The sequence below is a fragment of the Hyla sarda genome, chromosome 8 (genome assembly GCF_029499605.1).
Source record: "Hyla sarda isolate aHylSar1 chromosome 8, aHylSar1.hap1, whole genome shotgun sequence".
NCBI classification, from domain to species: domain Eukaryota; kingdom Metazoa; phylum Chordata; class Amphibia; order Anura; family Hylidae; genus Hyla; species Hyla sarda.
In genome coordinates this window covers 56,215,296-56,241,662 of record NC_079196.1, presented here as the reverse complement: position 1 = coordinate 56,241,662, position 26,367 = coordinate 56,215,296, and the positions used below count along the sequence as shown (strand labels likewise).

The 26,367-nt window shown below is 40.4% G+C and overlaps 1 protein-coding gene across 10 annotated transcripts in view; it reads left to right on the top strand.

Annotated features, from left to right (window-relative positions):
- LOC130285427 (dynein axonemal heavy chain 11-like) overlaps positions 1–26,367 on the top strand; it is a 523,820-nt gene that overhangs the window by 74,399 nt on the left and 423,054 nt on the right. For all 10 annotated transcript variants that reach the window (XR_008847325.1, XM_056536793.1, XM_056536797.1 and 7 more), the window contains 4 exons: positions 4,442–4,774; positions 7,190–7,444; positions 8,635–8,804; positions 10,107–10,326. Coding sequence is in view for 9 of the 10 variants with exons in the window: in XM_056536793.1 (XP_056392768.1) it covers positions 4,442–4,774; positions 7,190–7,444; positions 8,635–8,804; positions 10,107–10,326 (978 nt within the window). In the remaining variant the exon portion in view is untranslated. The remainder of the gene's footprint in view (positions 1–4,441; positions 4,775–7,189; positions 7,445–8,634; positions 8,805–10,106; positions 10,327–26,367) is intronic.

Below are 26,367 nucleotides of genomic sequence, written 5' to 3'. Positions count from 1 at the left end.
CAGAGACAATAGGTCTCCCGGTGGGGTCTCCAAGGTTTTGTGTACTTTTGGGAGAAAGTACCAAACAGCCTCTCTAGGCTCAGTAGGAAGAAGTCTTTCGGCTAATCTTTTGGATATAACTTCCTTTTCTAAATAAACCCTTAAGAGAGACTGGAGTTTACCTTTTTGCCCATAATGGGGTTACCGGATAATTTGACATAATATAGTGGGTTACCCAGCTGGCAATTAGCCTCTTTTACATAGTACTCTTTACCCATTAAAACTATGTTTCCCCCCTTATCCGATTTTTTTTTACCACTATGTCTTCTTGCTTCCTCGGTCTCTCTAGGTCTCTAGGGTGGCATAACGCCTTGACTTTATCCAGAATCTTTTTCTGAAAAAGGTCAAGGCCACCTCTGGGTGTGGGCAAAATGTAGACCGTGTGCCCCCAGTAAACCTTGGGGACTTCCCTCTCATCTGATACATCATCTGGGGTACCTGGCAACAAATCCATTAAAGTATGCAAACAATCTAATTCAACCTGGGGGGCCTCGTTGAGCACACTGAAACCTAAAGGGCCAATGCTAACTGGGGTTTCGCCCTCCAATCTTGTTTTTTTTATTGTTACCTTTATTCCCAAAAAACTTTTTTAAATAAATTTTCCGTACAACCTGGAACAAATCTATTTCGAATCCCACTTGGTTAAATTCTTCCTCTAAGCAATAATTTTGGCCTTTTGAAAGGACAGATTTGGTTGCTCCGTCCATCTCATAATCCGAAACATTAAAGGGGTATTCCAGGCCAAAACTTTTTTTTATATATCAACTGGCTCTGGAAAGTTAAACAGATTTGTATATTACTTCTATTAAAAAATCTTAATCCTTCCAATAGTTATTAGCTTCTGAAGTTGAGTGGTTTTCTGTCTAACTGCTCTCTGATGACTCACGTCCCGGGAGCTGTGCAGTTCCTATGGGGATATTCTCCCATCATGCACAGCTCCCGGGACGTGACATCATCATTGAGCAGTTAGACAGAAAATTTCAGAAGCTAATAACTATTGGAAGGATTAAGATTTTTTAATAGAAGTAATTTACAAATCTGTTTAACTTTCCAGAGCCAGTTGATATATATAAAAAAAGGTTTTGCCTGGAATACCCCTTTAATGATTTTTAAATCTTGACCACAGTCATTACATTGTTCATAAGGTCGAAAAAAGACCAGAGTCCATCAAGTTCAACCTATAACCCTGATGAGTCCCTACTGAGTTGATCCTGAGAAATGCAAAAAACCCACATACTCAAACTTAAAATGAATTCCCAACTCCAAATATGGCATCAGAATAGATCCCTGGATCAACCTTCTGTCCAAATAGATCTAGAATCCATAATCCATGTTATTATTCTACAAAAATGCATCCAAAATTCCTTTACAGAGTTCACCATGACCACCACCTCTGGCAGAGAATTCCACAGTCTCACTGCTCTTACAGTAAAGAACCCCCGTCTGTGCTGGTGTAGAAACCTTCTTTGCTCAAGACGTAGAGCATTTTCTTTGTGTCCCCGCCTCCTGCTGTGCCCATTCTTTTAATCCACGAAAATTGTAAGGATTTTAATCCCTATTGTACTCATCTCGTATATATGGGAGATGAGCCTAGGGGATCCCTTAGAGTGGGTGGTACAGCCAATGTAGAATCTTTTATAAGCACAGCCGATGGTGTAGACTACATTTTTTGTCCGACAACACACAAAATATTTACAGACCACTTCTACTCCTCCTAGGGTAACCAATTTGTCTGTACAACAAAAGTTACATCAATTGCAACTACCGCACTTAAAGGTACTTTTTGGTGTATCCTTATTGAGCCAGTTTGCACTAGGGGAGGTGTCTTTAAAACAGCTGCTGACTAGGACATTTTGCAAATTCCAGCAATTTTTGAAGGTGACCAGGGGTCTATTTATAGTGTACTCTCTTAAGTCTGGGTCATTCTGCAAAAGGGACCAGTTGTTGTTAATTGCTTTTTTTTTTTTTTTTGGGCCACTGGACTATAAGTAAATGAGAAAGAAAAACGTTGATGACACGTGTTGCTTCTATCTGATTGAGAGCAAGAAAAGGGATTCTCTTTTTAACCTGCTTGCTCTTTTAAACGCCTCATCAAACACTTCACTTTGGTATCCTCTTTGTGTTAGACTTGTGTGCAAATCTCGTGCCTGCACCCGAAAGTCACCATCCCTACAATTACAATTACCCTTACAATTTTTGGGGATTGAAAGAATAAGCACAGTGGGAGGTGGGGACACAAAGAAAATGCTCCCACAGAAAGAAGGGAGATGGATTTTGAAAACGAACGCCCAGGGAGGTCTAAGACTTAACGATAGATTAGACATGAGTGTCTTTCTGTGGAAAGTTTCTAGCAAGTTGGATAGTTTCTATGTGTATTACTGTTTTTAACTTTTTTATGGGAACGCCCACCTTCCCTGACGTGTGAGGAGAGGTGTATTTACCTGCCTCAAGGTGGCGGAAGAGGCATAGTCTGAGGAAGCGCCGGCCCTTGGTGTGAAAGCGGCTGTTAATGTCACCACACTGCTTACCTTGGCACCTTGAATAAAGACAAAGGCCCACATTTATCATTGTCTTTAGACTGTTTTTTGTCTAAAAAAAGGGGCAAAAAAGGAGCAAGCAGGGTTTTTTGCGCCTTTTTTTGCCCCTTTGTGTTTACACATTTCTTCTGATTTTGAGTTGCAATCCACTGATTTTGGCAATAGACATGATATGGAAGGGATTTATCATTGCACCTTTTTGTAAAAAGGAGCAAAAAAAGGCGCAAAGCCACTGAAAAGTCTCCAAAACTACACCAGCCCAGACATGGTGTAGCTTTTTGGTGTATGTGAAGACAGAAATTTCAGAAAATGTGACCTGCACAAAATTTATCAAATGCTCTTCGGCCATTTAATAAATTTGGTGCTCCTACACATTACCAGCACACAACAAAAAGGTGTAAAAAATGCTTCACTTACACCTACAATGATAAATGTGGGCCTCAGTCTGCACCTGAGTTGTCTCCGGAACGTAAGTGCTCCCCCTCCATTCTTCTCTTTGATTGATTTCTTATTATGTTTTCATGTTGAAACCCATAATACTGCATCCTATACACATTATAATCAAAAGGCTCTGCACTTAATGGGGGATCACAACTGAATACACATACAGATGTCCTGGGCAAGGCAAGAAACGGAGGCAGTGTGCTGTTCTGGGCAATGTTCTGCCAAGAAACCTTGGGTCCTGGCATTAATGTGGATGTTCATAACGTACTATTGTACATGCGTAAACATTGCTGCAGACCAAGTCCACCCCTTTGTGGCAATGATGTTCCCTCTTTTAGCAGAGAACCTCATGTTCTCCCACCTCACCCTCCTATGCCTAGCTTTCTCTAGGAGCTGCTAATTTATTAAACAATTTTATCACAGAAGCACCAACACTATGTAACTTTTAATAATAATAATAATAATAATAATAATAAGCCTATTAAAATAAATACCCCATTACAAAATTAATTACAGTTATGACCTATAATCATACCAACTCCTTGATCGCTCTGGGTCATGCAGATATATCAACCCAAACACCAATAGAGAAAAGAAATGCACAGTAAAATTTAACACAAATATGGACCAGGAATAAAGAAAATGTCCAAATAATGAGTACCCTCAACCCAACGCTTTTTACCCATGTTTTAACGGGATCCTCAGTGGACACATATCTAGGGGTCCATGTTTGTGCATTTCTTTCCTTTATTGGTGTGTGGGTTGATATATCAGTATGACCTAGAGTGGTCAAGGAGTTAGGATCATTATAGGTCATAACTGTGTTATTGATTTTGTAATGAAGAATTTATTTTCATAGGCTTATTATTAATAGTTATGTTTTAGTGTTGGTGCTTCTGTCATATAATTCTTTTTTTTGCATAAACACAATTTCCATATCTGTTGATTATTGGTCTCTGTGAATCTCCTAATTTATTAAATAGCCTGAGTCACTGGGATAAATGATTAACGCGGCCATTCTTAGGCTATGTTCACATCACGATTTGTGCCTTCGATGCACAGATACAATTTCTAAAGCTCAACTTGGACTTAAAATCGTGGTCTGCTGTTATTCCTGCATGTGATCCGGACAAGAGCTTTCTAGCTTTATGATGGGGTTTCCCAAATAGGGTGCCTCCAGCTGTTACAGAACTATAACTCCCAGCATTACCTGACAGCCAAAGGCTGTCCAGGAATACTGGGAGTTTTAGTCTTTCAACAGCTAGAGGCACACTGGTTGGAAAACACTGTGTTATATGATGATGATTATAGATGCACTGTAAGTATACAACCCTGGTATTGCTCAATATATCGTATTTAAGCACGGGCTGCCTTGTGATCTTGTTCGTCCATGTACATAATATCTGTATTACTTTCTGCAGAACAATCAGCAGCTGTTTCAAGCAGATCTGGACTCTGATAAATGGAAGACATACACCGAGTACATAGACCGCATGATTTTAGAAGGATTGCAGCAGGCGGTAAAGTGTTCTCTCCAGTACTTAGTTGATAACACTGAACCATCATTTAAAAATCTGCCCTTGTTTAAAGTGGAACTTTTCCTTAATGAAAGTGAGATGAGCTTTGCACCTTCCTTTGATCCTCACATCAATGGCAATTTTCATAAAATAATAGAAGGCTTAGTCATGGACACTTTTCGAATTGCATCTTTTATACCTCGTGTTGCTTCGCATCTTGAGAAAACCACTTATGAGGTACTTCTATGACAATATATGTTTTTAGTGCATGCCAAGCAGTCTGTACAGGGTGCTTATTTCTATATAACTATTGTATGCAGTGTTTTTAACAACCCATTAGGTTTAAATAAGTCAACAGAGAAGCCAAGAAAAAGACAAACAGGACTGTGAAAACAAAAATCAGGTGTAAAGCTTGAGGGGCCGACTCTAGATAAAGTCCCAAATATATTCACAAAAACTACTACCAAACAGGCAGCTCTACAGAACACCAAACAAGATGTACAGTGGTCCCTCAACTTACAATGGCCTCAGGCTACAATACTTTAGGTCTTTTCTGTAACATACAATGCTATGGACAGTTCAGATCTGTGAAACCTGTCAAGCTGTTAGCTGCTCCTTTGGACACCAGGCGAGGGCGGCTCCATGTTACTTTTTTAAGGACACTGTGTACTGTACAGGACCCTGAAGAAGCTCCTGTCCTCTACATAGACCAGTGATTACAGCTCCCAGCAGATCTTTCTTACTCTTATATGTAAGGACTTGCATTACATGTATTAGTAATCTACTTATTTTTCTTTAATCCTTACTTTTTCCTATTTTTGGATGACATTTTGGGGCTTCAGAACCAATTACCAGGAGTTATGGTCCCAACATACAATGGTTTCAACATACAATGGTCATCCTGAAACCATTTCATATTTGGGGGAGATTTATCAAAACCTGTGTGGAGGAAGAGTGGAAGATTGCTTCTTTCATGTTTCAGAGGCCTTTTTAAAAGTAATAAAAGTGATTTGATTAGTTGCTATGGGTAACTGCACCACTCTTTCCCCTTACTGGTTTTATACATCTTCCCCATTGTAACTTGAGGGATCACTGTATATATTCCCCTCTGTGATCAGATGCTTATCCCCTATAGCTAAGTTCACATGGCTGTTGTGCTCCAACCCATTCAGGGTCAGTTCAGTTTTTTTTGCACAGAATGGACCCTGAAGGTGTCTGGGCACAACTGACACTGCCAGGTCCCGACAGATCCCACAGTGTTCAATGGGGTCTGTCAGGTGTCTGGTATTTTACAGGAGTTGAGTGGAGAGAAGAAAATAGGACATGTAATTTTTCTACTCAACTCTTATCCTTCCGATGGAGGAGCAACGGAGCTCCCTTTACCAGAGCACAACGGCCGCTTGAACGAGCCATATCCCGTAGACAGAAGATGCGTTATTTTTGGCTGGGGAACCCTTTTAAAGGAGTTCTGTAAAGAAACATAACGTATCCCCTATCCAAATGATAGAGAATAAGTTATAGATTGCGGGGGGGGGGGGGGGGGGTGGGCGTTGGTGGTCTGACCGCTGGGTTCCCCGCGATCTCCTTAACGGGGCTCCGGCAATCTCCTGGAAGGGGGGTGCTGACCCCTGCACGGAGCGACGGCCTACGCCCCCTCCATGTATACCATAGAGAGTGTTGGCCGTGGCTTTCTGCGGTGGTCGGAACGGCTCTATATCTTATCTCCTAACCTTTGGATAGGGGATAAGTTATGTTTCACTGTACTTCTCCTTTAAATGCAATGACATCATATTCCGAACTGTGTTGCCAACCTAATTTTTTTTCTATTTTTCTTCTGGACATCATTGACAGACAACATTTTTATGGCCACTTTGGGAAAAAAATTTACAATAAAGATGATAAGTAAAATATAAAGTAAAAACTCTCTAAAAGCCTGCATCTTTGATAAGACCACCCATTTATCCAGTCCATATTTCCTGGGCTAAATTTACAGTTCACCATACATTTTGCATACTGGCCATTTTCTTTGAGAGGACCACACCTATAGAAGACCACTTTTACATTGCATTTTTTGGTCGGTCATCTGTAAGAGCTTTTATTTTATCTATATCTCAGAACTGTAAAATGCTGAAAATTACAACCTCAATACACTGCACAAGATTCTCAAGCTTAAAAAATAAAATAGGATACATTAAATATTTTTTAGGGCCAGTGGAAAAAGTCCACATTTTTTAGACTGTTCAAGAATTTATGCATAGTTGGCGGTCATGAGGCCTGACACAAATAAAAATTCACTTACCTGTGTTCAGATTTGTTCTTTTTAAGTAATAAAAATTTCCATGCATGTATTTTAGTGGAGTATCATATCTATTACAGCCTTTATTATTCTTGTCGAGTCATTTTAACATATACTCCACCGCCACCAGTGTATAAAGCATGAAATGCTAATTCATTCAAAGGAGACAGTTTCAGCTTAAAATGTGGTCAGTATCGCTTATGATTGAACACTCCACCACTCCGAAAATTGAATAGTAGCCTTTTTTTTTTTTCCTTCTCCTTTTCTTTGTAAAGACTTTTCTACATTTTTCTCTTTATTGGGAAAAAATAATCACAGTCTTTCACATACAGCTCATTTTTATGTCTTGCATGTAGCTCGATGTTGATGAGATGGAGGAGTTGAAAGAAATGCATGGAGAAATTATGAGAAGGGTGCACTCGACCATTGTTAATGTGAAAGAGTATCAGAGACACTTTAAAAAGTACAGCTATTTGTGGACGGATGATAAAACTGAATTCATGAAGCAGTTCCTCCAGTACGGCCGCTTCCTTAGCACCGAGGAGATGGAATTGTATGCAGATTATGAACTGCAGGAATGTTCCCCGCATTTAGAACACTTCAAGAAACAGGTAAAGTGCTGCAGAAACAAAATGACTCAATTTGAATTGTCATCCAGTGGAAAATATTATGGCTTCTCGCTGATATACACGGGTAACCACCGCCCTGATGCTGAACATCATCTCTCTGTTTTAACTGGAAAACCATCATATACCAAAATGTATATAACCCCTGTTCGTCTGAGTAATTGGTATTAAATGAAGAAGAACAGAGTGAGAAATAGTAAGATGAATATTGTAGAAGACATTTTTGACCTCTGTTCCAGGAGAGCTGTTTGCTATGGTTCATTGTCTCCATAAAGTGGAAATTTATAGGGTTATGTAGAGATGGGAGTTGCTTTTTATTTTTAAAGGGAACCTAAAGCCAAAATACATATTTCCTCACATGCCTTGTTGGTTTATCTTTAATTTACCTGGGCATCTGCTTGTATGGCTCACAATCCAAGAGGGAATGCTACGTTGAACAGGAAACATCATGAAGTTACTTCATATGGGACCTGCATTGGTGAAATGTATCTTCAGTAAATAGTTGAACGTAGATGAGATTGAATGAAAATTATGTATTGTAAATTTTTGTTCATAGCTGTAATACAAACCAAGATTGACAGTATCTCATATATACATAGAAGAATGTGTGGAACATCAAAGCCCCCTATTTTGTTCAAGAAAATTAGGCTCATGGAAGTTCCAGACAGAGATGGAGTCTACTCGACTCTCTGCTTGGCATTGCCAGGCCTGCAGCAAATTTTGAAACAATAAGGGTATGTTCACACGGTAGGAAAATGTGCAAAATGTCGGACATTCCACGCATATGAAAGTTCTGGTGGGCGCTAGGACCGCTCGGAAATGCATTGCTGTCTATGAGATTGCATATTTCCAAGCGATCCTAACGCCCGCTAGAACTTTCATATGTGCGGAATGTCCGACATTTTGCACATTTTCCTACCTGCAAAAAGAACAGACAGTCGGACATCGGAATCAGGATAGAATTGCCGCGGAAATTCCACTGTGTGCACAATGCAGCAGAATCCCATTGAAATCTGCGAACATTGCACCATGTGAACATACCCTAACAGGGAGGTTACTACTATTGTTCAGAGGATCTTCATAGGCAATCCCTATATCTTGGTTTACTACTGATTCCCTGTGTTTGATGTCCATTAATAGCTAATATTGAATGCTAATGTGTAATCTTTCGTCAGATCAATATCTATGAGTCACTTTATGATGAAATTGCGGAGTTTGAAGATGAAAAGATTTTTAATGGGTGGCTCCTCTTAGATATGAAGCCTTTTAAAATCTCCTTGATGAATGCTGTGAAGAGGTGGAGTTGGATGTTTAAAGACCACTTATTAAATGATGTTACATGCAGGTAACTTCTATGATTTTGTATATTTTTCTTTATATGTTGATCTTTAATTTAAGGTCTACTACAAAAGGGGCTTTTATAAAAAATAAAAAATAAATTAAAAGTTTTATTGAATTAAAAGGTATGTATTCCCACCTCAGTAAAACATGTATTTCTGGCACCCTCTGACCTGTTTGTAGCAGCTGAAGTTGGTCAGGAAGAGAAACAACAACTGATCAGCCTGTCTGCACAATGTATGTTAACTTCCAATTAACATTATTGGGCTGGAGTAGGCCAGGATGTTTTAGCGACATGGGAATATCCCTTTAAAGGGGAACTCAAAGGGAAAAAAATTATAAAAAACAACTGGTGCCAGAAAGTTATACACATTTATAAATTACTTCTATTTACAAATATTTAGCCTTCCAGTACTTATCAGCTGCTGTATACTACAGAGGAAGTTGTGTAGTTTCATGAATTGTCTGTGCCGAATCTGCAAGACAAATATGTAAAGCACCCTTCCAAACTTTTCCAAACCTAACCTATAGTGCCTCAAATAGTAAAAACATCCTCCCTGTTGACCCGCACAGTAAGAGTGCATAAGTAAGTGGCTTGGAGTAGGTAGTTTCCCCCATTATGTAGGTAGGCTCCACCGGTAAGTACATAGTTTACCTTTGTAGGTAGGGACCCCACTTGGTAGATAGGACCCACCTTCACCAATATGAAAAAAAAAAAAAAACACAAGTAAAAAGAAAATCATTTATTTCTATTCCCAGGCCTGGCATCAGGGCCTTTTCCTCCCCTACTCTGGTGCAGGCCATTCAACAAAATGACAACATTACACTCACCTCTGCCAGGAGACAGAAGTCCTGGGCTGCTCCTGGTCTTTTTTAGGCCTCAGATCTAAAGCACTCTGTTGCCTACAAGAACAATGGCGCATTAAGCCAATGGCTAGTTGTCCCAAAGTGCTGGATTTCCTGGTTCTAGTGACCACCAGGAGTTTTGCCCCTAAGGATCGGTGACACCTTAGGGGTACACCTACCCATTGTCTTGGCCCTTCATTTACCATGTCAAGGAAACCTCATAAGATGGGACCCTAAACTAAAAGAACTCCCCATTGCTGGGACCAAGCCTCCAGAATGAGGGCAGCTGGGGATAGCCAAGTAGAGCACAAAGCTATCTCCTGTTTTCACTTAACATTAGAACCTGTCCCTACTACAATTCTATTAAATCTCCATTTTTTATTTAAGCTATTTGAATCCTAATAGTATTTTCCTTAGCAAAACTGAAATTTTATGAATTTATTATTTCTATTATCATGCTTAGTGTTAATGAACTTGATGAATTTATTACTCATACTGAGAAAGGATTGTCCAAAAAAGTGAAGGGACAGGACTATGATGTGCTTGTGGAAACCATGGGTCATCTGATGGCAATTCGGGATAGACCATCCACTGAGGAGCATTTCAGATATCTTAAATCTACAATTGAGCTGCTTCGCACCTATGGACAGCAACTGCCTGAACATATCTATACACAGCTAGAAGTAAGTAAGAAGGTTTGCTACCTAGCACATGTAAATCCGGTTTACTTTTTACTTTTCTACTACAAACATTCTTTCAGTTCAGTGTAGCAAGATTATGAAAATCACTTCTAGCACTCAGTTTAAGAATTTTACAAGTACTAGTTTGTGCCATTTTTTGTATTTATGACAAACTCTGCTTTAATCTGAAAGGGATTGACCAACCATTAAATATAGCTGCATTGTACTGTATAGCTGGGTGGCCTTTAGATGTTGTCAGCCTTGGGTGAGTGGGTGCGGAATGACAGATTGCGGGGGTCCCCTGTGGCGGGATCCCCATGATCATACATCTTATCCCCTATCCTTTGGATAGGGGATGAGATGTATTAGTGCTGGAGTACCCCTTTAAGCTCTGCATTATTTTTAGGTATTGACAAGTTCTTTTATTAGTGGGCTAGTGGGGGTAGGAGGAGCTGACTGTAATGTTCTCTGAGCTGACCACTGAAGGTCTGGTAGGCTAAACCTAAGTAAAAATGCTGCTATCACCATAAGACGCTTACATGTGTGCAGATGTTTCTTCTGTAGCGGCTGATCTAAGAGAGATCTGATGCTGATCCAAATGTAATTTGTGGTTATACTTCAGGCTGATAGAGGGTCCCAAGCAGGAGATATGGACATAGAATGTGGACCTATTTGAAAAGAATCTGAAAATGCAATCCATTCTTCTTCTAGGTTAAAGAGCAGGAGGAGCTGAGCAGATTAACATATAGTTATATGGAAAAGGTTCCAGAATAACTTGTCATTTAATGTAATATCTCTGCTAATTGTGGTCTAAGTAGTCAAGTAGGAGGTCCTACTGAGTGGGTAGTCACTGAGTAGAACCACCCACATGACTTCTTAGCTCCTGGAAGTCCTACAAGTTTTCTTATTTATATATTTATCTGATCAGCTACTCCTGCTCTACAATATATTGGCCCTCATTTACTATTGCAAACCCAACATGTTTTGCTGGGTTGTGCGCAGGATTCTGTCACATTGTGCCAGAAATTCTGTCTGTACCAGAATTTGTGCCAGAATTGAAAAACAAGCAAACAGATTAATACTCCATTTTACTAAGAAAACCTGAAAAAGGGGTGTGGTCATCGTGAAAAGGGGGCATGGTCACCGAAAAGGGGCGTGTTCCCGACATTTTCACAAAAACCCAACATATTTACTAAGGTTTCTGTTAGGATTCGGCTAGCTGGATGTGGATCCTCTGTGTCAGCGAGGGATTGGCGTGGACCGTGTCGGTGGACCGGTTCTAGGGTTGCTACTGGTTTTCACCAGAGCCCGCCGCAAAGCGGGATGGTCTTGCTGCGGCGTTAGCAACCAGGTTGTATCCACCGGCAACGGCTCAACCTCGCTGACTGCTGAGAAGGCGTGGGACAGAAGGACTAGGCAGAGGCAAGGTCAGACATAGCAGAAGGTCGGGGCAGGCGGCAAGGTTCGTAGTCAATGAGGATAGCAGGAGATCTGGAACACAGGCTTTGGACAACACTAAACGCTTTCTCTGGCACAAGGCAACAAGATCCGGCAAGGAAGTGCAGGGGAAGTGAGGTAATATACACAGGGAGCAGGTGGAAGCTAATTAGACTGATTGGGCCAGGCACCAATCACTGGTGCACTGGCCTTTTAAATCTTAGAAAGCTGGCGCGCGCGCGCCCTAGAGAGCGGAGCCGCCCGTGCCAGAACATGACAGCCGGGGACCGGGACGGGTAAGTGGCTTGGGATGCGATTCGCGAGCGGGCTCGTCCCGCTATGCGAATTGCATCCCCATCGCGAATATAAGTGCAGCGCTCCCGGTCAGCGGGTCTGACCGGGGCGCTGCAGAGAGGAGAACGCCGCGAGCGCTCCGGGGAGGAGCAGGGACCCGGAGCGCTCGGCGTAACAGTTTCCACAGAAAATGTGGTGGATTTTAGCTGAGGAAAACCCTACAGATCAGAGCATGTGTAAAAAAAGCAAAGTGTAGGGAAAGTGGAAAATGTAGGGAAACCTTAGTAAATACCGTGGAAAAAATTGTAGGGAATTAAAACCCACAAAGATACCTACACAACACTTAGTAAATCAGGGCCACTGTCTGCAGATTGGACTGCACTTTCAATATCACAGGTTCCCCTTAAGAAGCTCTGCTTTAATTCACCATGCCTGAACTAAAGCAATTCCAATAGCTGAAATATCTAATGGCGTTTCTGCATGAAATTGTTGGAGGACAAAGAAAGGGTAAACTTAAATAGCGGGGGTGAAACATTTTTTGTTATTTGTTTGTAAAATTAAACATGCTATTATGATCAGTCGGCAATGCTGCACTATATGGGAGGACTTCTGGAGCAGCTTTTTAATTGTTCCTAGAAATTATAGACATTTGTTAATTATACATACTGATACACTGTCACAAAAATAGTCATTTTCTCTTAATGGCAGAACATATGTCATTTTTACCCAGAAATAAAAATTAAATCCTTTAAGATACAGTTACTATACAAAAAAGAAGAAAACTAAATCATTCATATTCTCAGTGTGATCCAAAGTGTATTTATTCCAAATGCCCTTTTTCTTCAATCTCGAGCTCGTCTCGAACGTATTGTATTATAAGTTGGTGACAATGCATTCAATACTTTTAAAATGTCACTTTTTTTTCTTTTTCATCACAAAACGTGATGGACAAATATCAAATGATATGGAAACCAGCAAAGCAGAAAATCCACATGTAAAACAAGCATTAGAAATCCCTCGCCTAAATTTCACAACCCATGGGCACAAACAGTAGCCAGCCCCGGAGAGGAGAAGAATACCTCATTAGGAGTCGGGGTTATTTTACTAATTATTTCAAATTGCTTTAAATTGTATGGGCCTAATTCTACTAGTGAGTTAAGCCTTGTGTAAAGGGTTTTCTTTTTTGCAGCAAAGGAGGAAGGTTTTTGATGTCTAATTTCTTAGCAAATATACAGACCTAACGCTGTGCGGCTATCTTAGCGACTGACCTTTGAAACTCATTACTTGCTTTTGAATTCAGATCTCTGTCATAGTGATCAAATGCCTCCCATGAAAACATGTTTCTCTATGGTAATATTCTTTCAAAAGGCTGACTTTCCAGGATGGTGATTCCCTGTCTCTCTCTCCCCTGCAAAAATGTAATGTCTCGTTTGTATTCACCTTAATTCGAATGCCAAATGCAAATCACAAAAGTCATAGGTCGAAAATTGCAGATCTTGCAAGAAAAACAGAAAAAAAAAGTAAAAATAAAAAAATATTTTAAATGGGTTTTTCAGTGTATACGTTTGCATTTAGAAAACAAAAAGTAAATACATTTTTTTGCAAAAATGTAGGCATTTATCTAAATTTATTTATTTGTTAAAGGGTACCTCTCATCAAAAAAACGTTTGATATATTATAGATTAATGTTTGCAGAATAACTTTACAATTGCATGTTATTAAAAAATATGCTTCTTTCTATTTAATTTTCCACTTTGAAGGAATGACCACTAGGGGTCTCCCTACCAGTCCTGGCAGCAAGCATTTCAGACTCATGCTGGAGTCCTAAACACTACGAGGTGCCAGTCTGCTTTGTTCACAAAGGACAACATTCAGAGCTGCCAGCCTGCTTTGTTCACAGCCTGTTTGGCTGTGAACAAAGCAGGCTGGCAGCTCTGAGTGTTTAAGACTCTAGCATGAGTCAGAAATGCTTGCTGACAGGACTGATCGGGAAAAATACAATAGAAAGAAGCATATTTTTCATTAACATGCTATTGGAAAGTTATTCAACATTCATTAATCTAAAATATATCAAAAGTTTATTTGATGAGAGGTACCATTTAATGAATTTATCAATCAGATCAGTAACTTTAATAGAACAGGATAAGGGTCAGTTTGAGGTGAAAGCAACTAGAAAATATTTCACTATAAGGCTATGTTCACATGACAGAATATTTGTGGAATGTCCACCCGGAAAACACAGGCGGGCGTATTGCAAATAGGGGGTACTGTCAGAACATGCCGGCACTAGGACCGCCCAGAAATGTGCCATCTCCATGAAATTGGGATTTCACCAGCAGAAGTTTCCGACGTGTGCACGGTGTAGCAGAATCTGGGATTTTTCTGCCGGATTCCACTTGAAAATTATGCTGTGGGAATATGGCCTAAGGCTAGGTGGACACATATTGATGGGGGTTCGCCTTGTAAATTAATATACACTCAGAAAATATAACTTTGTGTAAACCCAGCCTAACTGTTTATACACATGACTCTAAAGCAGTGATTTCCAAGCAGAGTGCCTCCAGCAAAATTTAGCTTCCAGCATGCCCGGATGGCCAAAGGCTGTCCGGGCATGATGTTAGTTGTAGTTTTTTAACAGCTGGTGGCACTCTGGTTGGGGAACACTGCTACAGGCAGTGATTAGCAGTCTGTGCGTCAACATATGGTGCCTCCAAAGTATGAATGCCACAATTCCCTCTTTATGCTTTGGGGGATCTATTCACACAGCAGAATTTCAGCTTATGGAATTCTGCCTCAAATTAAAGCCCATAGACATCGATGGGATTCCACACTTCTATTCAACCTTCTGAAGTTCCGCACAGATTCCGCTCCAATTCCCCACCAATTCCTCAAGCAGAAATTCAGAAGTGTGAATGGGAGAGTGGAATCCCATAGAAGTCTATGGGCTTTAATTTAAGTGTGAATAGACCCTCAGGCTAAGTTTTCACTTTTTGTTCAGATGTTTTTTTGACATGTCCTTTCGCTCTTCCAATCTGCAGTTTTTGTGGGGCGTTTTTTCAAAAATAGTGGATTTTAGTTTTTTTTTCAAGTTTTATATCATGTGACTCAAGGATTTTTATTGAAAAAATGGTGAAAAAGAAGGCCATTTTTTATGGCTTTTTTTTTGCTTCCATAGACTTCTATGGAAAAGAAACAACAAGATTTTGTCCAAAGAAGATGCCATAGTCTCTACATGCTGCGGCTTTGGAAAACTGCCACTAAGCCCAAAACCACAGAAAAAACAAAGTTAGGGTACATTCACACCATGTTTCAGAGATTTGTCTGCCAGATCCGGCTGGAAAATTTCGTAGAATCTCATTCACTTGAAGGGGTACTCCACTGGCCAGCGTTTGGAAGTAAATGTTCCAAATGCTGTTTTCGCACTGCAGGGGTCGGCCACGCCCCTTATGATGTCATGGTCAAGCCCCGTTTATGCAAGTCAATTGGAGGGGCGTGGTGGCCATCACACCCCCTCCCATAGACTTGCATTGAGGGGGCGTGGTTGTGATGTCATTAGGGGTGTGGCTGAACCCCGCAGCGCAAAAACAGCATTTGGAACATTTACTTCCGAATGCTGGCCAGTGGAATACCCCTTTAAATGTGACTTCCGGAGTCAGTATCTTTGTGGTTGGCTCATTTTTGCCCCGTATATTTGTGCCCTCATAGTTTTGTGGCCGGACTTAAAAATGGTATGCCGGATCTCTAAACCTGGTGTGAATGCACTCTTAAAAACACTGAGTGATTTGGCCTTTTTATAAATACCTTTTGACTTTCAGCAATGATCTGGCCACAATATTTTATTCACCCCAATAATGGGAGAAAAAAAAGGGGGTGTTTTAGGGCCATTTTTGAAAAAAATACCAAGTGGAAACAACTTTTGGTGGCTCTGCAGAGGAACTGAACACTTGAACATCTTAAATAAAACTCTTCTAAAAATAAGGTATAGTCCAAAGTGAACCACCCTATTCTCTTGGTCATGGATGTCTATTTATGTGTGTGTAGATAGATAGATATGTATCTACTGTAATAGCAAATGCAAATCTAACCAATGACTTTTAGGGTAGGTTCACACCGAGAATTGGAAAGGAATTTACTTGAGTAATTCTGCTCGCTTATTCCGCTCTACTTTATTCTTAAATGAAACTCCTATTGACTTTAATGGTTTTTCCACAGCCCTCTTCACATTGAGGAATTTCCTCTAGTGGAATTCCAAAGCTGACTTTTATCCACCTGCGGATTGAACATGTTAATTCTTCAGGTGGAATCAGTCACTAAAAGCCCAGTGAAGTAAATGGGATTTTTTTTTTCCTGTCAAAAATTAGTTCCGCCCGGAATTCACGCACACAATCCACACAATATTTTCCTGACTGAAATTATTCCACTTCAATTCCGTTCCAATTCCTCATAGGAACATACCTTTAACCTCTTGAGGATGAAGGGCGTTCCTGTATGACCTTGTCCCGCTTCTCTTTTATGACACTCGCTTAGGAGCTGAGCGCGGGTCATAGCGGGGTGGTCCTGGAGGCTATCTGCTGCCGGGACCTGTGACTAATCCCGGACATCACTGATCATGGTTCTGGGGGGCATATATCTACTGGGGGCGCAGATCTAGCTACTGCTGGGCACCTTTCTACCTATGGGAAGACATCTATCTACCTACAGGGAAGGGGGCAAACATCTTCCGAGGCACATATCTACCTACTGGGGAGCAAATACCTAAGCATGCATGATATAGGCATAAGGCTATACTTCATATAAGATAGGGACAAGAATTTTGGTTGCATTTAAAAATATTGGGATGACTAAATGGGCCAAATCGTTATCTGCCAACATATTCTATATTTCTATGTATCTCCCTTAAAAAAGGCACTTGACTACCTACTGGGGGGCAACTACTTACTGGGAGGTGGGATAGGTACTTGCATTATTTTCCAAGGTCACCAAGTAAGTAAAGGAAAAAGAAAAAAAAAAAGGGGGGGGGGGGGGAGACAGTGCCTTGCGTAATTCTGTGTGGTAGGGTCCCAAAGTTCCCTTGTATAGGTGTTGCGCTCACCTGAGGCAAACCTTGGGTTCATGCATATAACCCCTCCGTATGGGGTACAGATGTTGGATCCTGAGCTGCAGCCTGCAAATTTCTGGACCGGTCTCCTCATGTTGGGAGGAGCAGTATAGCGTGAAGATAATTTGTATAGCAGGAAAAAATTATTTGCACTGGCGCTGCTCTTTAGCAATCACTTTCAGACATTAGTCCGGTATTCATGTATCAAGCAAATTTTATTGACACATTAAAACAATAAAAATCAAAGGACAGTGTGTAAGACGCGTTTCGGGACTAAATTCTCTTTTCAATTGCACGAAGAGGCTGTCCTCATGACTTCTATAAAAAAAAGTTTACCCTTCCAGTAAAAGAAAAAAATAAATTCAAAAAGAAAAGAATTTCCTCTGTAGCATACAGCTGCTAAAAAGTACTGGAAGGGTAAAGATTTTTTTTTTAATAGAAGTCATTTACAAATCTGTTTAACTTTCTGGCACCCGTTTATTTAAAGAAAGGTTTTCCACTGAAGTACCCCTTTAAGTCTCTGGCAGACATAGAAAAACATAAGGGTGTTTACTTATATATGTTTGCACACTATGCATTTAACAACAAAAAATTGTGTTTGTGGTACAAATGTAATATACTTAAAAAATAAAATATATTTACAGTATATAAATTAGGTAACTCTATAATGGTACCAACCTACAGAATAAAATTCCCATGTGATTTATATCACATGAAGGATAATGTTAAAAACAGCCAAAAAAAAAAAATCCTCAAAATTACGGTTTATTTCTTAATTCTTCTTTCCTAAAAATGGGGAAAAAATGATAAAAACATAATATGTACACCCAAATGGTACCACAAAAAGTTAACTCATCATGCAATAAACAACACACAAACTTTTAATACAATTTTTATAAATTTTTTTGTGATAATAAAATGTACGGTATATATTACTTGTAGTTATCAACGTAATAATGCAAACTCAAAAAATAACAACAAAAAAACAAAAACAAGGCATAACAGATTTTTTTAATTTGTTTCATCTTATAAAAAAATGTATAAAAAGCTATCAGTGTAAAATTTCAGTGTTGAAAATTTCAACTTGTCAAAAATGTTTTGGTATGCTAAGCTTCTGCAAACTTGAAGATGCATGCAAATATCCTAAATCCTTCATGTCTGAGGCCAGTGTTTCAGTCAAGTAGCGCTTTAGGGCCACATATGGGATATTTCTAAAAATGTCAGAATTAGGAGAATAAATATTGCATTGCATTACTCTATCAACACAAAAAAAATTATACAATGTCTGCAAAGCAAAAAATCCTTTTAATTCTGGATCCACTTGGTGTTAACTTCTGTGAAACACCTAAAGGATAAATAAAGTTCCTAAATGTCATTTTGAATAATTTGAGGGGTGCAGTTTTAAAAATGTGATAATTGATGGGGGTTCTAACAGAATCCGCTTTAGAACTGAACTGGTCCCTTAAAATCTCTGATTTTGAAATATTCCATAACCATCCCACGTACAAGGAGAAAATTTCAAATTTACAAAAATGTTAAAGGGGTACTCCGGTGGAAACTTTTTTTTTTTTTTTATTTTTTTTTTAAATCAACTGGTGCCAAAAAGTTAAACAGATTTGTAAATTTCTTCTATAAAAAAAAAATCTGAATCCTTCCAGTACTTATTAGCTGCTGAATACTACTGAGGAAATTATTTTCTTTTTGGAACACAGAGCTCTCTGCTGAATCATGACCACAGTGCTCTCTGCTGACATCTCTGTCCATTATAGGAACTGACCAGAGCAGCATATGCTTGCTATGGGGATTTTCTTCTACTCTTGACAGTTCTTAAAATGGACAGAGACGTCAGCAGAGAGAACCGTGCTTGTGATTTCAGCAGAGAGCTCTGTGTTCCAAAAAGAAAATAATTTCTTCTGTAGTATTCAGCAGCTAATAAGTACTGGAAGGATTAAGATTTTTTAATAGAAGTAATTTACAAATCTGTTTAACTTTCTGGCACCAGTTGATTAAAAAAAAAAAAAAAAGGTTTTCCACCGGAGGACCCCTTTAAAGTTTCCAATTTTTCACAAAAATTATGAATGTTTTGACCAAAATCGTGTCATGAAAAACAATCTCAGAATCATTCGGATAAGTAAAAGCTTCCCAAAGTTATTAGTAATGACTTATTATTTTACCACAAAATCTAAGGTGAAACAAAAAAATATTTGTGGAACAAAACTGAAAAAAAATAAAAAAACACTAAAATACACATTATTTTTAATATCCATACAATCACAACAATACAGTTTATACAAATTTTCTTTTATTTCACAACTTTGAAAAAAAAAAAAGTTTGTACAAAAAAATTGTATGTTTTAAATTGTCCTCTTCTGACCACTGTAACACTTTTATTTTTCTGTACACGGGGCTGTATGAGGGCTGATCTTTTGTGAAGTGACCTGTAGTTGTTATCAGTACTATTTTAGTCTAATGGAGCTTTTTGATCACTTTATTTTTTTCGGGTATATAAATTGAACAAAAATCTGCAATTTTTTAAAAATTATTTTACTTTTACACCATTGACCATGCAGTTTCATTGACATTATATTTTAACAGTTCATTCCTTTCCGCACACAGCTATACCATATATGTTTATTTTTTCCATAACATATTTTATTTAAATACTGGGAAAAGGGGGTTGTTTAAACTTTCATTACGGGAGGGGCTTATTTACATTTGTTACCATTCTTTTTTTAACATTTGATTCCATATGCTTTAGTACCATAGGGGACTATTTCATGCAATCTTTGGATTGCAAACACTTAAAGGGGTTATCCACCATAAGGTAATTTTAGTAATGGATATGCTTAGGAAGGATCTGCACTTGTCTTGGGGCTAAATGGCTATGCTGTGAGATTACCAGAACACTGTGGCTAGCTTTTTGTGAACTGAAATTTCCTGTTTCAGTTTTCTTTTTTTTTTACTACAAATCCCATAATTCCATTTTCCTCCCTCCCACATATCAGCCACCCCACCCATTGAAACATAAATGAGCTGCATCCATTCAAAAGACCTGTGGTTTTCAATCAGGGTGCCTACAGCTGTTGCATTAGTTGCAGATTGATCTCTCTCCCACCAAGCGATCCCTCCACCCATTGAAGCAGACAGGCTCCCTGTCATCAGCTGACTAGTGAGTCAGGTCTCAGCCACATTGCAACCTGGGAAAAATCTGAGACAACAGTCATTTTGTATGCTGTTAAAAATAAGTATTGGGGTGAAAATCACATAAGAATTGTGGGTACACAGGTACAGACACTATATTATGAACAACACTAACTTTACAGCCCCTGTAGCATAGTCAAATAAAGAAATTCCTGGAATACCCCTGTAACAATGCTGTGCAGCACAGCGTTCGTCAGTTTTAACTCCATTACTACAGGTCCTGGCTGCTGTGCGTGCTTTATACAGCGGAAGCTGGCACAGGACTACATGTACATCTGGCATCCTTCAAGGGTTAATATACATAGGGACATGTCAAATATATATAGTTTGGAGTAACCATATTAGTCCAGTGATGCAAATTCAAAATCATAGGATGTTGCAGATTCCTGTAATACCTTTTTTATGGGACTAGTCCAATAAAAAATACAAAATACTGTTAGTCCAATAAGAAAAGGTATTACAAGATTCTGCAACATCCTATGATTTTGCGCACACACACACACACACACACACACATATATATATATATATATATATATATATATATATATATATATACAGTGGTCCCTCAAGTTACAATAATAATTGGTTCTGGGACGGCCATTGTATGTTGAAACCATTGTATGTTGAGACCAGAACTCTATGGAAACCTGGTAATTGGTTCTAAAGGCACCAAAATGTCTTCCAAAAATAGGAAAACATTATGATTAAAGAAAAATAAGTAGATAACTAATATAGATAAAGCAAATCCTTACAGATAAAAGTAATATAGATATGCTGGGAGCTGTAAATCACTGTCTGTGTCAGTGTTTCCCAAGCAGGGAGCCTACAGCTGTTGTGAAACTACAACTCCCAGCAAGCCCGGACAGCCAAAGGCTGTCCGGGCATGCTGGGAGTTGTAGTTTTGCAACAGCTGGGGGCACCCTGCTTGGGAAACACTGGTCTATGTAGAGGACAGAACCTTGGGGGTTCTGTACAGTGCACACAGTGTCCTAAAAAAGTAACATGGAGCCGTCCTCACCTGGTGTCCAAAGGAGCAGCTAACCCTGGTACAGGTAAAGTGTACAGAACATGTAATACCTCCCTGTACTGTAGGGGGCGCTACCAGACACCAGTCCGAGCAGGCACCTCAGTAATACAGGGGTTTTACCAGTGAAATGTCTATTCTGATTGGTCAGATCTTTCAGCCATCGACATGTTTCACAGATCTGGACTGTCTGTAGCATTGTATGTTGAGTCTGGTTTCAAGTTACAATGGTCCAGAAAAGACCATTGTATGTTGAAACTATTGTATGTTGAGGCCATTGTAAGTTGAGGGATCACTGTATATGTGTGTGTATATATATATATATATATATATATATATATATATATATATACTCAATGAAAGTATGTTGGACTTATTCCTTTAACAGATCAATCTCACCCTATAATGTCCATAAGGGTACTTTCACACATACAAAATCTGCAGCAGATTTTCTGCAGACCCCTTTGAAAGCAATGGGCAGCACTAGCAACATATGTGCAGCGAGAATTCCACAGCGGATTATGTACAGTATGTGTGAACGTACCCTTTTAACAGATATAACACATAAACAATTAAAGGGTACCTCTCATCAAAAAAACTTTTGATATATTATAGATTAATGTATGCAGAATAACTTTACAATTGCATGTTATAAAAAAATATGCTTCTTTCTATTTAATTTTCCACTTTGAAGAAATGACCACTAGGGGTCTCCCTACCAGTCCTGGCAGCAAGCATTTCAGACTCATGCTGGAGTCCTAAACACTACGAGCTGCCAGTCTGCTTTGTTCACAAAGGAGAACACTCAGAGCTGCCAGTCTGCTTTGTTCACAGCCTGTTTGGCTGTGAACAAAGCAGGCTGGCAGCTCTGAGTGTTTAGGACTCCAGCATGAGTCAGAAATGCTTGCTGACAGGACTGATCGGGAAAAATACAATAGAAAGAAGCATATTTTTCATTAACATGCTATTGGAAAGTTATTCAACATTCATTAATCTAAAATATATCAAAAGTTTATTTGATGAGAAATACCCTTTAACCCCTTAAGGACACATGACGTTCTCATACGTCTCCATTTCCGAGTCCTTAAGGACACATGACGTATGAGAACGTCATGTGTTTTACCGGCCCCCCGCAACCATCTGGAGCGGAGCCGGTCCCCGATGCCTGCTGAAATCGTTCAGCAGGCATCGGGGCATATCGCCCAGGGGGGTCATTATGACCCCCCATGTCGGCGATGGCCGCAGATCGCTGGACAATTCAGTCCAGCGATCTGCGGCGGATTCCGGGTCAATCGGGTCTCCAGTGACCCGGTGACCCGGAATTATTGGCTGATCGGGGCCGTCAGAGACGGCCCCGATCAGCCAGAGCCAGCAGGGGTGAGGTGGCACTGGTGCCACCTCACGATCGCCCTGATTCGTCGGCCGGATTACCGGCCGACCAATCGGGGCGCCTGCTGCGGGTGTCACTCCCGCAACCCGCTCCGCCCCTCTTCCGGAGGACGTGAGCGGGTGCGGGACGTGCACCCCGGGTGCTGGGGACCCCGATCCCCGGCGCCCCTGTTGGGATCGGGGCCCCAGGAGCAGCGGCGGCGGCGGAGACGACGAGGGACTGACCTGTGCGGCGAGGATCGTTGGAGGTGAGTGACAGCCTCCTGCTGTTGCTTAGCAACAGCTCCCAGCATGCAAAAAGGGCATGCTGGGAGCTGTAGTTATGCAACAGCAGGAGGCAGACCACCACAACTCCCAGCATGCCCTTATGGGCATGCTGGGACTTGTAGTTTTGCAACAGCTGGAGGCACATTCTTTCTATGGAAAAGTGCACCTTCAGCTGTTGTGTAACTACAACTCCCAGCTTGCACAATCAGCTAAAGTGCATGCTGGGAGTTGTAGTGGTGCATCTGGTGGTTGCATAACTACAACTCCCAGCATGCCCGTTGGCTGTCGGTGACTGCTGAGAGTTGTAGTTTTGCAACAGCTGAAGGCACACTGAGTTAAGTAGCAAACCAGTGTGTCTCCAGCTGTTGCATAACTACAATCCCCAGCCAAAGTAGTATGCCTCCAGCTGTTGCATAACTACAACACCCAGCATGCCCTTCCGCTGTCCGTACATGCTGGGGGTTGTAGCTTTTGCAACAGCTGAAGGCACACTGGTTGCAAAACACTGAGTTTGTTACCAAACTCGGTGTTTCACAACCAGTGTGCCTCCAGCTGTTGCAAAACTACAACTCCCAGCGTGCACTGATAGACCGTACATGCTGGGAGTTGTAGTTTTGCAACAGCTGGATGTTCCCCCCCCCCCCCCCCCCCCCCCCAATGTGAATGTACAGGGTACACTCACATGGGCGGAGGATTACAGTAAGTATCCGGCTGCAAGTTTGAGGTGCGGCAAAATTTCTGCCGCAGCTCAAACTGCCAGCGAGAAACTACTGTGAACCCCCCGCCCGTGTGACTGTACCCTAAAAACACTACACTACACTAACACACAATAAAATAAAAAGTAAAAAACACTACATATACACATACCCCTACACAGCTCCCCTCCCCAATAAAAATGAAAAACGTCTGGTACGCCACTGTTTCCAAAACGGAGCCTCCAGCGGTTGCAAAACTACAACTCCCAGCATGCACTGATAGACTGTACATGCTGGGAGTTGTAGTTTTGCAACAGCTGGATGTCCCCCCCAATGTGAACGTACAGGGTACACTCACATGGGCGGAGGATTACAGTAAGTATCCGGCTGCAAGTTTGAGCTGCGTCAAATTTTCTGCCGTAGCTCAAACTGCCAGCGAGAAACTACTGTGAACCCCCCGCCCGTGTGACTGTACCCTAAAAACACTACACTACACTACCACAAAATAAAATAAAAAGTAAAAAACACTACATATACACATACCCCTATACAACCCCCCTCCCCAATAAAAATGAAAAACGTCTGGTACGCCACTGTTTCCAAAACGGAGCCTCCAGCTGTTGCAAAACAACTACTCCCAGTATTGCCAGATAGCCGTTGACTGTCCAGGCATGCTGGGAGTTTTACAACAGCTGGAGGCACCCTGTTTGGGAATCACTGGCGTAGAATACCCCTATGTCCATCCCTATGCAAGTCCCTAATTTAGGCCTCAAATGCGCATGGCGCTCTCACTTTGGAGCCCTGTCGTATTTCAAGGCAACAGTTTAGGGCCACATATGGGGTATCGCCGTACTCGGGAGAAATTGGGCTTCAAATTTTGGGGGGTATTTTCTGCTATTACCCTTTTAAAAAATGTAAAATTTTTGGGAAAACAAGCATTTTAGGTAAAAAAAAAATATTTTTTTTACATATGCAAAAGTCGTGAAACACCTGTAGGGTATTAAGGTTCAAATTACCCCTTGTTACGTTCCCCGAGGGGTCTAGTTTCTAAAATGGTATGCCATGTGTTTTTTTTTTTGCTGTCCTGGCACCATAGGGGCTTCCTAAATGCGGCATGCCCCCAGAGCAAAATTCGCTTTCAAAAAGCCAAATGTGACTCCTTCTCTTCTGAGACATGTAGTGCGCCAGCAGAGCACTTTTCACACCCATATGGGGTGTTTTCTGAATCGGGAGAAATTGGGCTTCAAATTTTGGGGGGTATTTTCTGCTATTACCCTTTTTAAAATTGTAAAAATTTTGGGAAACCAAGCATTTTAGGTAAAAAAAATATATATTTTTTTACATATGCAAAAGTCGTGAAACACCTGTAGGGTATTAAGGTTCACATTACCCCTTGTTACGTTCCCCGAGGGGTCTAGTTTCCAAAATGGTACGCCATGTGTTTTTTTTTTGCTGTCCTGGCACCATAGGGGCTTCCTAAATGCGGCATGCCCCCAGAGCAAAATTTGCTTTCAAAAAGCCAAATGTTACTCCTTCTCTTCTGAGACCTGTAGTGCGCCAGCAGAGCACTTTTCACCCCCATATGGGGTGTTTTCTGAATCGGGAGAAATTGGGCTTCAAATTTTGGGGGGTATTTTCCGCTATTACCCTTTTTAAAAATGTAAACATTTTGGGAAAACAAGCATTTTAGGTAAAAAAAATATATATTTTTTTACATATGCAAAAGTTGTGAAACACCTGTAGGGCATTAAGGTTCATGTTACCCCTTGTTACGTTCCCCGAGGGGTCTAGTTTCCAAAATGGTATGCCATGTGTTTTTTTTTTGCTGTTCTGGCACCATAGGGGCTTCCTAAATGCGGCATGCCCCCAGAGCAAAATTTGCTTTCAAAAAGCCAAATGTGACTCCTTCTCTTCTGAGACCTGTAGTGCGCCAGCAGAGAACTTTTCACCCCCATGCAAGGTGTTTTCTGTATCGGGAGAAATTGGGCTTCAAATTTTGGGGGGTATTTTCTGCTATTACCCTTTTTAAAAATGTAAAATTTTTGGGAAACCAAGCATTTTAGGTAAAAAAAATATATATTTTTTTTACATATGCAAAAGTCGTGAATCACCTGTAGGGTATTAAGGTTCACTTTACCCCTTGTTACGTTCCCTGAGGGGTCTAGTTTCCAAAATGGTATGCCATGTGTTTTTTTTTGCTGTCCTGGCACCATAGGGGCTTCCTAAATGCGGCATGCCCCCCAAAAACCATTTGTCGCTCCTTCCCTTCTGAGCCCTCTACTGCGCCCGCCGAACAATTAACATAGACATATGAGGTGTGTCCTTACTCGAGAGAAATTGGGTTTCAAATACAAGTAAAAATTTTCTCCTTTTTATCCCTTGCAAAAATTCAAAAATTGGGTCTACAAGAACATGCGAGTGTAAAAAATGAAGATTTTGAATTTTCTCCTTCACTTTGCTACTATTCCTGTGAAACACCTAAAGGGTTAATACACTTACTGAATGTTTTTTTGAATACTTTAGGGGGTGTAGTTTTTATAATGGGGTCATTTATGGGGTATTTCTAATATGAAGACCCTTCAAATCCACTTCAAAACTGAACTGGTCCCTGAAAAATAGTGAGTTTGAAAATTTTG